This window comes from Ammospiza caudacuta, chromosome 5, assembly GCF_027887145.1.
Source record: "Ammospiza caudacuta isolate bAmmCau1 chromosome 5, bAmmCau1.pri, whole genome shotgun sequence".
NCBI classification, from domain to species: domain Eukaryota; kingdom Metazoa; phylum Chordata; class Aves; order Passeriformes; family Passerellidae; genus Ammospiza; species Ammospiza caudacuta.
Genome location: NC_080597.1, coordinates 25,039,732 through 25,052,378, shown reverse-complemented (window position 1 = coordinate 25,052,378; position 12,647 = coordinate 25,039,732). Strand labels below are relative to the sequence as shown.

The following is a 12,647-nucleotide window of genomic DNA, read 5'->3' as shown; positions in this document are numbered from 1 at the left end:
ATAAAGCTCAAGTAATCTGCCAATTTGTAAAATTTACTTTTATCTAGCTGCTTATTCTTTGAGTCAGGTGTTTTGTCATAATAAACTGAAACAAAGGCTTTTTTTATTGCTCAAGATATTCAATGGCTTTTGTGTTCCTAGCGTCAGCAGGAACGTCAGAGGATTGTATCCAAGGAGCTAAATGTGCAAGACCTAGGGTCAAAGCAGCTGAATACACCAACCTCAGAAAACACAGACAATGAATTGCAAATGACACTCAAAACAAAACGGGGAAAAAAACCTTCACACAGAAAACTACAAAAGAACTCCACAGATACTGAATTGGCTTTCTGTACACACTGATCCTGCTTAACTGTGTGTGGTAACTTACCAAACCTTCTGAGACTAATAGTCATAAAATAGAGACTCAGGGGTGGGGAAAAGATAATGGGATGGGGGAGAACTGTAAGGAAAAAAGATTGCATTGCTCCTCTTTCCACCCACCCACCTTTTTTTTAAAAAATTTAAATAGATGCATTTAAATTCATCTTGCTATTTTCAGTTTTCATGTGCTCGACATGATGTTTCAGCATAAGGAAGTTACTTTGCTATTAATTCTGCTGGAGAAGTCTCACAAAAGACATAGTGTTTAAGCTTTGAACACACAGCACAAAATACATGGTTTAGTAAACCTAACTGAAGTGGCAGTTCCTTCATGAAACAGAGTTGTGCTACTGTAGCTCCCAGCTTGCAATCAAGCCATCAATACAAGCCACGAAACCAGCCTGTAGAGCACCAGTCTGAATGCAGCTGCCTGAATTGATGCATGACTGCTCAGGCTCCTCTGCCTTGATCACAGCCCATAGACTTGGACACTGTAATGCTGATTTCACTGAGTATTAAGAAAGGATTAGGACTTAACTGCTGTTAATTACCTCCACCAGCAAATTTACAAAACGTTTCGGTTTTAATGACCAGATATGACACTGTCAAATTAAATAATAAGTAATCAGAAAATTAATTTTGTTTCAGTGCTCACCCTCTTCATCCAAAACAGCAAAAGCAAAAATATCTAAACTATGGCTGTGGAAAAGTGTTCAAATTATTAAGAACTCTTTGACACTTGAGTTTTCTTATTCTCTGATGTCAATGTTAACTATTGATATATTTATTTTTAGGACATTTACTCAACCAGTCAAAGAAATGCTCCTCAATCTGTGCTCTGTCTCTCTTTGTGAGAACAATTTTTAACTCTTTTTTGTCTGGAAACCCACAGCACATTGCAGCATAAAGAGAAGAAAACCCCACTCTGCCAATCCTGCAGATATGCTGAAAACTTGAAGGTCATGATAATTTCCAATAAAACACAACAGAAAACACAGAAGTGTCCCAGTTCATTAAAATTTTCTTTTAAGTGTTAAGAATTGCAAATATAGTCTTCATTAAGTAAAACAAACTGATACTTTTCTCACATTAATCTTTCCGAGTTTCAGAGGTAAACTCTTTTTTTTCTCAAAGCTAAAGAGGTGCTCTTTTACTTTTCCCAGCAAAGCCTTTATGTGAATCAGGAAAAAAAGAATTTTTGTTTGTCACTTTTGCTACATAGCTTCAAAAATACGTAACACTTCAAAGAGGAATAAAAAGTGAAGTCTTACCCATTGCTTGTTTCCCCATGGCACACTGGTAAGTGTTTCTTGGGGACTGGTTGTGGTGAGGATATGGAATCAGCCCAGCACAGACACCCAGAAGCGTGAAAGGCTCAATCTCCAAATGGGTTGTATCTCTTAAAAGAAAGAGTACCAATTATGGCAGGCTTGTGAACAAACAACTTCAGTGGAATTCATTTAATTTAGCATTATCTCATAACACTTCATATTCAATTCTGTTCAGGAGAATGTAAGCCAAATGTAAACCTCAAAACACAGATTCACTACAGGATTTTTATTTTTATTACAAAAACCCAACAACTTTCTTTTGGTTATAAGTGTTTCCACATGAAAAGAAATGAAGGAGAAATAAATCAGGGTTTATGAAATTCCATAACGGAGGAAAAGCCTCCAGATAATGACAACCTGAGGGAGCTCAGTAAAACAATAAACCATCAGTTTATACAGTAAGACCCAAAATGCCTTAAGGAATGTCTTCTCATGTAATGAGAATGAGCCCTTCACATCAAATTACTAATCTCAGAGATCCAGAAATCCACTGGGGAGATGGAAGAAGGAAGAGCACAACAGATTGAGGTATTAAAAAAACTGTTTTAGTTTTCCAAGGTCAGCTATATCAGTTAAGGAGAAAACATCTGTCTCCAAACCAGATTCACTGCCATAGGTACATGATATAATACAACACTATTTGAAAAGATCTGCAAATATTTTGGAAATGATTATGTTGTAAAAAGACAGTACTGATGAGAAGTAAAAAGATAGAGAAAAGGAGAAAAGACAGAGAGACAATTTCTTTTATCTGGCATGAGCTTCAGAAGAGAAAGTCTATGCTCAGCAAAGACAAATCACAGCATGCATTGGGATGCAAGTGGAGAGACTAATAACTAAGAATGAAGTGTACAATAAAGCTTGGCTGGAGCAGACATGAATTTAAATCAAGATATGTAATTAGGATGTGAGGAATTACAAAATACAGATGATTATAACTAAACCTAGTCAAAGCCTATCTTTCATGTCCTGGATCTATTATAGACCTTGGGTTTATGCACACATTGCTTCTCCCAGACATCTAAACCCAATGCCTTCTCAAAATCTCATCTTTAATGTTTGACTTCTCTTGGAAGTCTTTTGGAAGACTTTAATTATTTAAATAAATTAATTTGATTACTTGACTTCAGGATCTTGCCAAGGAAGTGACAGAGAAGTCTATTATAGCAACACTCAAAAGACAGCCAAGCATTGTAAGCTAAAAAAGGCTAAGGAATTACGCACAAGCACATAGAGACTGAAGACAAGTGCAGCAGTAACTTTACAGATAAACAATATATGTACTACTGGAAGAATAATGAAATCTGAAAGCTGAAAAAAATAGACCTGGAAATCCTGAGGATTAAGCCAATGAAACTACCTATCAGTCCCAGAAATCTTTATAAATCACAAACACAACTGAATAACCTAAAAATCACCTGCTGGCCAGAGAACAGCCACTGTTTTTTCTCCACTTGATAAAAAGTAGCTGTTATCTAAAGCCTATCATAAGAAAATACTAATGGGAGAATTCCAACTGCAGTCAAGTAATTGCAAAATGGTTTCAAGAGCCAGAAGCAAACTGGAAGCAGAGACTGCTTCCCCATTCTGCAGAACTTCACAGAACTTTTTCAAACGCTTTTCAAACAATAAAACCAGAAGCTTGACACTTACTGATAGTGAAGTTTGCAAATTTCTCCACAGGATACAAGTGCATGGAAACAGATACACATTTGCATATAGGGTATTCAACAGATGTCTTCTTCCAGTGAGGTCAATCCTATTTCAACCAAAGATGATCCTACTACCTGATGAAGTATTCCAGAGAGCTAAGGGAGACATTCAGACTTTACAGGGCAGTCCAATTTCTGCAGGTCAAAAATGCCACTGCCAGAATCAGGCCCAAGAAAGGAAAGGCAACCTCATGAGTTCAAAAAGCAGAGTTACAAATGTGTAAGGAAGAAATGGAATGCATTAGAGTCAAATACTCCAACGAAAACCCCTCTAATTGGATTGGAAAGATAAAGAGAGGATACTGTAGCTAAAAGAAGCCTATGTTACAAAAGCAGGAATGCTACTGGGATACTTCAGATAGTGGGTTGTATCAATGGCATTACCAGAACAAGCCGTACCAACACGGTCACACCATTTAAAATGCAGGATGGTCATCTGGGGAAAGGGGGTACTCAATTCAGCTATTCAGGATGTAGGGAGTATCATCACCTAACACAAGGAGCAAAGTGCTCATACGATGCAAGCTCAGATACTTATGGCACAGTTAGCCACTGTTAGCATTGAAGTCAAACTCAAAACAATTGATGGACAATACAAGAATCTTCTGAGCTTCCTGGGAGTTGCTGAGGAGTCCTTTCCTCACACTGGTCCACTGGAAGTCCACTTTCTCCTCCACTTTTAGACTAAACAACGATTTCATGTGATACATTCCCATTAACCTTTCTGAGTCAGTTGTCCTGTAACTTAAATTTTCAGCTCTGGTGCTTTGTGGAAGTTATTTAATTTCAGCACAAATGACAGCAACTGTGTGCACTCTTCTTTGCTCATGTATATAGAACTCAGTCAAGAGCATGCAAGAGTAATCTCTTAAAGTGATAAAGTCTTCAAAAGCCTGGGTAGGAGCAAGGCAATTAAATTAGCAGAGTTAATGCATTACATTTAGCAAAGGTTAAAGATAATTGAAGAGCTCACCCAGCTCCACTGAAATCAATGATGTATTTCTATTAGCTTGCAGGAGTACTTGACCAGGACAGATTATTTAGAAAAAGAATTTTCTGCATAAATCTACTCATCAAACATTCACAGAGATAACGTCTAGCAATTCATATTCAGGCTTCAGTTTACAGGATGTTGCCAGAAAAACATTAAAAACCTGTTAAAACCATTAAAAAGATAGGAGGACTTAAAAATTTAAAAGAATCCTTCCTTTAATGTGGGCTCTTTAATCACAGCCAGAAGACAACAGTAAAAAAAAATTGCAGGAGGTGCTTCAAATATGTGGAAAACATAACAGATCTGGAAATCTCTCTGAATTAAAATCACATATCAAAATTGGTTTTAAGATGTGTGGTAAAGAATACACAGAATGATGCTGACATTTTTATTGGGGCCTATTGTACATCCAAAAGTCAAAGGGAAGGTCTCATTCAAGCATTTCACTTAATGTAAGGTGGGTGTCTAGGGTCCTTTTACGGCCAGAAAAGAAATTTCCAAACAATCATGATATGCTAAGATAATCAAATAACATGTGGAACCATTTGCCTTCTGGATACCTATTGGATAAGATTATTTATGATGAGCAGCCCAATGAGCAGAACACAGAGCCACATCCAGAGAAAGAAAGGATATACCTTCAAATATTTAATATTTTTGAGAGTTAGTAGCAGAAACAGCTCTCTCAAAATCTGAACCACTTTTTGTAACTTCCCATGGATAATTTAGGATGTGTGCAGACAGATTTCTCTCTTTAGCTTTCACCTGGAGTAGTTTCAACCATTATCAAGGGAGCAGTGTGTACATGTGAAAACAGCAACATTATTTATATGTCTGCATTTCAGAGAGTTACCCTATAAAAGTTTTTCCCGTACCAGTTACTGAATGGATACATACTTATTGATTGTATTTTCATACAGGGCAATGTTACAGTCATTTTCTTCATTCACATCCAAATATTCCACGAGGCCTTCATGCAAGAAGTCTTCAAAATTCCTACAGATAAATTAAAAATTACACTGGAAGTACTGACCTTATATTTCTATAAATTTAAAATATTTAGTACATATATTAAAGGAATGTAATATGTAAAGCTAAACGAGATAAATACTTCTACATGTAGAGTTCTGTGCATATTACACATTGAAGAAAAATGTGGTTTTTTTAATTAATCCTGCCCATTCACTGCATCACAGTCTGACAGACGAATGTTACTTACTTGAACAACTACATAGAATCGTCCTGTAAGTACTCATCATCACTGTATATCCAGGCGAATATAAGGATAATCACGTACATTTTTGTGATTTGTGGAATTTAATTAGACCTAAATTTAAATGCCTTTGTATTAGTGTGGTTTTTAAAAAAAATACATTAAGTAAGAATTTGCAAGGACTTTCAAAAACTCTGAATGTGCCCAGTTTAGGGTGGTTATGTTGGATACTCCTGTGAGGTGTGTGATTTTTCAATCAGGAGGATGATGGAAAGGTTCGACTGCCTCAAACCTTCCACTTGCAGAAAGATGAGGCTAAGATGTATTTATTCTGTATACTCACCAAATCTCACAGCAGTAACAAAGTAAGAACACCAGCCCTAATTTGACTTTAAACAGAAAACCTCCAGTACAAAGATTATGAATTTATACAGGAGAGCAGACTTCTCTAATGAGCTAACCCTAAGACTGTGAAATACCGACTGACTGAAGTATCTCCACACAGTATTTACTTGGTGAAGATCAATATGGCCTACTTGAATTGTGTACCTGTAGCCCTGAGCCAGTTCTTCCATATGCTTGTTTGTAACTGCAGGTTTTTGCTTCTTGACAATTATGTAAGGCCTGAAATTAAAAAAAAAAAAAAAAAAGAAAGAAGATGGTCATAGCAAATACTTAGGCAGGTAACTTAATTTATTCTAACACTAAGAATCCTGCCTATGCACAACCTATTCTATAAACTGTTCTTAAAATTTATTGGCCTTTAACTGATAAAACCACATAAATAAAATCCATAACTATTCAGACATTATTTTGATATAACTTAAAATGTGTAATAGAGAAATCAAGACTTAAATTTTGAGGTGAAAGCCATTTTTTCCCCTTTAAATCATTCAACTAAAATTTTGTAAGTTTTACCTACAGATTTTGATGATGACTTTAAAAGATTTGAGATTTCCCAAACTACAAAGCTAAGAACAGCATTTAGTACTGTGGGTTTTACGGAACACTAAGTTCACAGTTTGTGCTCAAGTGTCCACATGTAATGCTGCATTTTGCAATTGCCTACACGCTGTAAAGTACAGGCATTTACTGTGGGTAATCTCTGATGAATCCATAAATTTCAGTAGCACATGGATCTCTGAAGGCTTCCCTACCACACAAAAACACTGACACAAAGGATGGCATGCAAGAAGGCAATGTCGAGGACTGCTGCTATGTGGACAAGTGCTTTTATAAAGAGCAGCAAATAGCTACAAGATACTTGTGGAGTCACCTCTGAAGTCTAAATAACTGTTAGAAGACTAATAAGCACTTTTAAATAGTTAATAGGGATATCTGAACAATTACATGGTGAGGGGTGCCACAAAGCAAACTTGGTAAAGCCCTGCAAATCCACATGCACATCCCTTGCTTTTATTTTAAAAATGGTCAGCTTTACTGCCATTTCCCAAATGACACATATTAGCCCTGACTGGAAAACTGATTTCTCTGCCACTGAATATGGCCCTACTCAGGACCTTTTGACCAGGTATGATTAATTGACAGTTTGTGCATTTACTATTTTGGAGCCTCTGACAAGCCTCAAACTGCATTCAACATGCTCTGAGATTCAATTAATGAACCAAGTAGAATGCCACCAGTAGTTGTGACTGCTGCTTTGCTGAAGTGAGCACAGAATATGCACACAGCCAGTCAATGCTAAAATATGTATATATTCATTAACCCATTCTGTCTCTTCCAACCTCTGCCTATTTTGAATGAGGGCTTATTTAAGGAGAAAAGAGATGTTCAAGTCTTACTGAATTTGCTTAAAACTGTTCCTGTGAAAGTCTTAGCCCAGTGCATAGAAATTTATAGCCAGTTCAGTAGAGAGGTGATTCTGATGAGAAGTTTACCTGCACAATCTCCCTCCATCAGAGGAAATGTAGACACATCTGTCAGACAGATTTGTAGAGATGGAAACAAATTCATTGATATAACCTGCTCGACGCAAGATCCGAAAGGTGTTGACTAATTTCTGGTGATCACGGATGACACCTAGGATGTTACCTGGTCAGAGAGAGAATAAATACCTGATGCATCCTTTGCACATCCAAAAATATTTACAAATTCTGATAATGTGTGGCATGCACAGAATTACTTCTGCTTCTTGTCAATAATGAGTTGTTGTAAAATACGCCTTCTCTAACATGAATAGGAACCAGCTCTTTTCACCTCTCAATTCAAAATTGTCAGAATTTCGCAAGTCATCTACCTGTATGCTTCCAAACAGCCCGAGAAACCAAATGGTGTGGTTCTTCCAGCTTTCTTCTAGTATGTTTTTGCTCAGGTGCCCATTAAGCAGTTGGTACACAACATAACAACTCCCAAGCCTGCAACTTCACCTATACTGAAATGGATTCACGGTTTCCAAGAACAGACTAAGGAACAGCCCTGCTGCCTTGTCAGAAATTTTGAAGTCCTGATATTTTGATGTATTTGATCACTCACAACAGCACTAGAATTTCTCTTTTAGGTACTTAGCTCAACTCAGCTACCTTAGCAGGGCTCATACTTAAATATTCTGATGCATGAGGAGCAAACAAAAAGAGTAAAATTCATTTAAAGAGTCACCTGACCAAAGCAATCTTACCATATAAAATAAACATCTATGCTTACATTTTAAAAACTTTAAAGGAGAAGACAAAGGATGATAGTTTAGGGAGTTTATAACACAACAGAAGGGTCTTTACAGCTTTAAGAATTTGTACTTAACACAGTATCTACCTTCTTAAGTCATAAGTTTAAATCAGGATCAAGTCAGCTATCCACAAGTTTGAATTTTTTATGGAACCCCAAATCAGTGGATTGAACAGTAACTTGGCTTGTCCCACTTAGTACTAGTTCATCTACATCTGGGAACAGACTATCTTGTTCTGTACTCCAAACTGTGATTGTCAAGGAAGAGTCTAATATTTTGACTCTGCACTCCCCTTTGGACCACAAGACAGAAGAGAGTGCATGTGGTTTCACTGAACCTTATCTTTAACACACTGCTAGAGAAAAGCAGAGCAAAAGAACATAGTTTGGTCAAGTATTGCTTTTATGTTACCAGGAAAAGGCAGGGTTGAAGAACAACCACTGTTTAATTCAAGGGTAAACGGAGAACTTACTCATGGTGACAAACATTACACACTTGTCCCTACTGACAAAAGGCTAATTTGAAATCACAGCTACAGTTTTTAAATGTCAGTATTTGGAAATCTGATACCATAGTACCTGTTGGTTTAGAAATGCTAGAAGATCAGTTGTAAAAGAAATATGAATGTGCAGATGCAAAGCACATGTACCAAAACATCCCTTTAACAAGACAGGCCTGTTTTCCATGGTCTAATTTTTCTCATCACACACAAAGCAAGATGCCCCTTCAAAAGTATTTTTAAAGAGAACAGCATTGCTAAACTTCAAAAATAATATTCAGATGTTTCCTTTCTGTTTTTAAAGGCTCTTTAAAATGCACGAATATATATAAAACATATAAAGATTACAGAAAACAAAATGCTTTCTGTAAAGGAAGATATGAATTTGTGAACTAATTACAATATTACATATTACAAATCCAAGTTATTTTCTTCTAAAAGTACTCTATGAATGGAACCTCCTTTGGCCAATATCTAAAAAACAAATAAACAAACCCCTAGATTAAATGTACATATTTTTGTGCCTATTTATTCAAGTGGGCTTAAAAACAGGGCTGAAATTTGAGAAAGCTTCTATTTCCCAGCTACACACATCTGTAGAGTTCTGATGACACAACTTGACAAAACTAAGTGCCACCATCTGGCCCATCTACTTTGCCCAACACTATCAAAATATTTACAGAGGAAATTATTTGCACGTGGAAAGCAGCATCTGCTGTTGACTGTGATCCAAGAACTACTGGAGGGTTTCTGAAGCCTAACTCTCCATCAGTAACAAATCAAAGTCAAGACTGGTGAAAAGTAACATACCATTAAGGAAAACCAGGAACACGTTTGGGTATGAAAGTTCTTCACCACAGAGCAAGTTGACATCTTCTACTCCAAGATTACTGGCTAATTTAATAATTGGGCCATCTTCCATATCCGTAGTAATGTGAGTCATGAGGGCAAGGTTTTTGACCAAACCACAGGCCTAGGAAAAAACAAAATCAAAACCCACTAATTTTATCCCTTCTCTTTCTATGTGTTAATACCATACTTGCATTTTTCTCCCCAAACTGTACTTATGATTGACAAAAACAGAAAGATGACAAAGTGAAAGAAATTAAATTAATTACTCTGAAGTTATGGAGGAAAAAAAAAAGTAGAATTTTCTATATCACACTGAAATGTAATGTTTTAGCATTTGCAAGCCAGTAAAAAACACAGGCACTGAAACAGATTTTAAGTTAACCACCCTATGTTTCTCTCCTCAGCTACTCAGCAGCATAATGGAAATACAAGATCAGTCCATTGATCAATTTTTCATGTATCCTGTATGTTCTAGCACAAACTTTAGCATCTTTAAATGAAAAAGTATCTTATACAGTGTAACTTTATTTCAGCTGCCTAGTAAGACTAGCTTATATTGACTTATTCAGAAAGTTCAGAGTTCCTCCCCTCAGAGTATCTTCTATTCAGAAAAATAAAAAAAGAAAGAAATGGAAAGCCAAATAAAACAAGACTGTCAGAATCAATTCCTTGACTGAAATAGGTACAAAGATGTTTTTTTTCCTCAAGCTGACCGCTAAAGAAATACTGGTACATGTTTCCAGAAACACTGCAGGTTGATGCTGCAACTTGAAAACAGAATGTTTATTACAGAACAAAGGGAGAGGGGTTTAGGACTCCTCTCTTTCTGCTCTCACCAAAAGAGAACAAGCAGTTCCACTGCAAAAATGGGACTTGTTCATGTCATTCTCATGTAGCCAAATGATTTCAGAACTGTTTCCAGACAGTCTATGCAGGAGAATAAAAGACAATATAGTAAGGAGGTCCAGGATGTAAATAGGTAGGATGTAAGATGTCACACAAGTTGTGTTATCCGGCTGAGGATAATTTATCTCTGCAGATACTTCTTCATCAGAATTATTCCTCTGATGGAGGACTACCTACTTCAAAGTAAACAGTGTCTCCATTTGTCAGGACAAGAAACCCAGAAAGCAAAATAGAAATTCCTCACCTCTCCTTCAGGAGTGTCAGAAGGGCAGAGCATCCCCCACTGAGATGGCTGTAGCGATCGAGGACCACTCACTTTCCTTGTCTTTTCAAACTGAGAAGAGATCCTGGTCATCATTCCCAGAGCAGATATGTAAGACAAGCGGGACAAGACCTGTGTCACGCCTTGGCGGTCCATCTTGAATCTCTTTAGAGACCAATTTCCCTGTAGAATAAAATTAATGTTAAAAATAATTGAGCCGTTTGTCCTTGACTTTTTCCAGAGTCTAGATAGAATGATATCTGAGGAGCTTTGCAAAACAAATGTTGCCCGTTTATATTAATCAAATTTCTAACTACCTATCTGTCTATAACCTCCTAGTTATAGCATATCTGTATTAGGCATTAAAGAGAAGTTGAAACAAAAGGACTGCTCTTTCAGATGCGAGGGTACTTTTGCTATTACTTATTCCATCACATGAAGTCTTTTTCACCTGTCCATCACAGGTAAATTAATACTCAAATTTAGCTAAATTAAATTATTTCGTTTTGTTTTACAGATTTGTTTTTTTACTATTTAAGAAAGGAAAAAAGGTCTTTGGAGTGATATAACACTTTTACAATAGATCCCACAAGCTTTCAGTTTTGTCTTTTTCATGATTTGTTTTGTAGGAAACACAGACATTTATGCTGGAGAAGTCCGACATCAAAGCCCTCTGTACTTCTTTGAAGCCTTTTGTTTTTGGAATCCAGAGGAAAAAGACTCATTCATGTGTCTTCCCAGAGAAGAGTGTGTGAGTGTGTGTGGAGCAGGTCCTCCCAACTTCTGTTTGGATTACACCACATATGAAATTTAAGGTACATGAACATCTCAGAGGTTTTGTGTTTCAGTACTGTCACAGGCACTCTCACTTGTGGTTTTAATCACAACAACAAAGGAGTTCAGAGCATGTTCTAAGACACAAATATGCTTCCATGCAAGATGTAATAAACTCTACTGCAATCTTGAGATTTGGTGTTAAAAGTTTTGCCTTTGTGACATTTACTCCATATCCAGTTCTCAGCACCTGAGTCAGTAGATACAGCAAGTTTCTGTCTGAAATACTATTTACCACAGGCACCATGTTACTGTTCAGTCCAAAGATAACATTTTCCCAAGGACTGCCTTCTGCTAATCCTTGAACCCTTTTTGGCAAACTCAGCTCACCGATATTAACAAATAACTTGAAGCTTCCTTGCTGTACTACACCAAAACCCTTTTATAGGGTGATTTGCTTGGCTTTTTTATTTCCACTTTTAACAGCACAATCCCCTTCAGTGATCAACAGAAGAAAACACCATCCACAAGAATGGTTTTGTTATTTTGATAGTCTCCAGTCTTCTACCAGAGACTATCAAATAGTCTCAAATTTGTAAAAGCAAGTGGGAAGACATCATGCCCAATGGCAAGTCAGTCAAATGAAACCTGTTCATTTGTTCAGCATCTTTGGGAATGGTTGACTCACTGACCATTTCGTTCTGTAAGGACTGAGAGTTATGGAGATGTAAGTGGAAGAATACAATAAGCCAGTAGTTTTTCTTCACACTAGAAAGTATTGCATCTGTAGGCTAAATGAATATGAGGTTTCTCCTTTGCTGCCCAGAAGAGTCTAAAATCAGAAAGACTGGGAAAAAGGGGAAGTAAAAATGCTGCCTGAAGACATTATCTAAAATATTCTTTGGGCTTTGAAAGGGACAGAGTGGATCCTTCAAAAGTTGTCCACAAAAAAGAAAATCAAAAGAGGCCAGGGCAGTTGTGAGACCACTCCCATTGAGAACATCCTGTTGAGAACTCTTATGAATGGGAAGTTGCCCCCTCAGTGGCATCAGGTGATT

At 36.9% G+C, this 12,647-nt stretch overlaps 1 protein-coding gene across 1 annotated transcript in view; it reads right to left on the bottom strand.

The window, feature by feature from the left end:
- The window catches only part of POLR3B (RNA polymerase III subunit B), a 72,361-nt gene that overhangs the window by 35,644 nt on the left and 24,070 nt on the right, over window positions 1-12,647 (bottom strand). The window contains exons 12-17 of the mRNA XM_058804683.1: window positions 10,798-10,998; window positions 9,606-9,768; window positions 7,512-7,665; window positions 6,163-6,237; window positions 5,298-5,396; window positions 1,635-1,762 (exon numbers count right to left, since the gene is read on the bottom strand). Coding sequence (XP_058660666.1) covers window positions 1,635-1,762; window positions 5,298-5,396; window positions 6,163-6,237; window positions 7,512-7,665; window positions 9,606-9,768; window positions 10,798-10,998 — 820 coding nt within the window. The remainder of the gene's footprint in view (window positions 1-1,634; window positions 1,763-5,297; window positions 5,397-6,162; window positions 6,238-7,511; window positions 7,666-9,605; window positions 9,769-10,797; window positions 10,999-12,647) is intronic.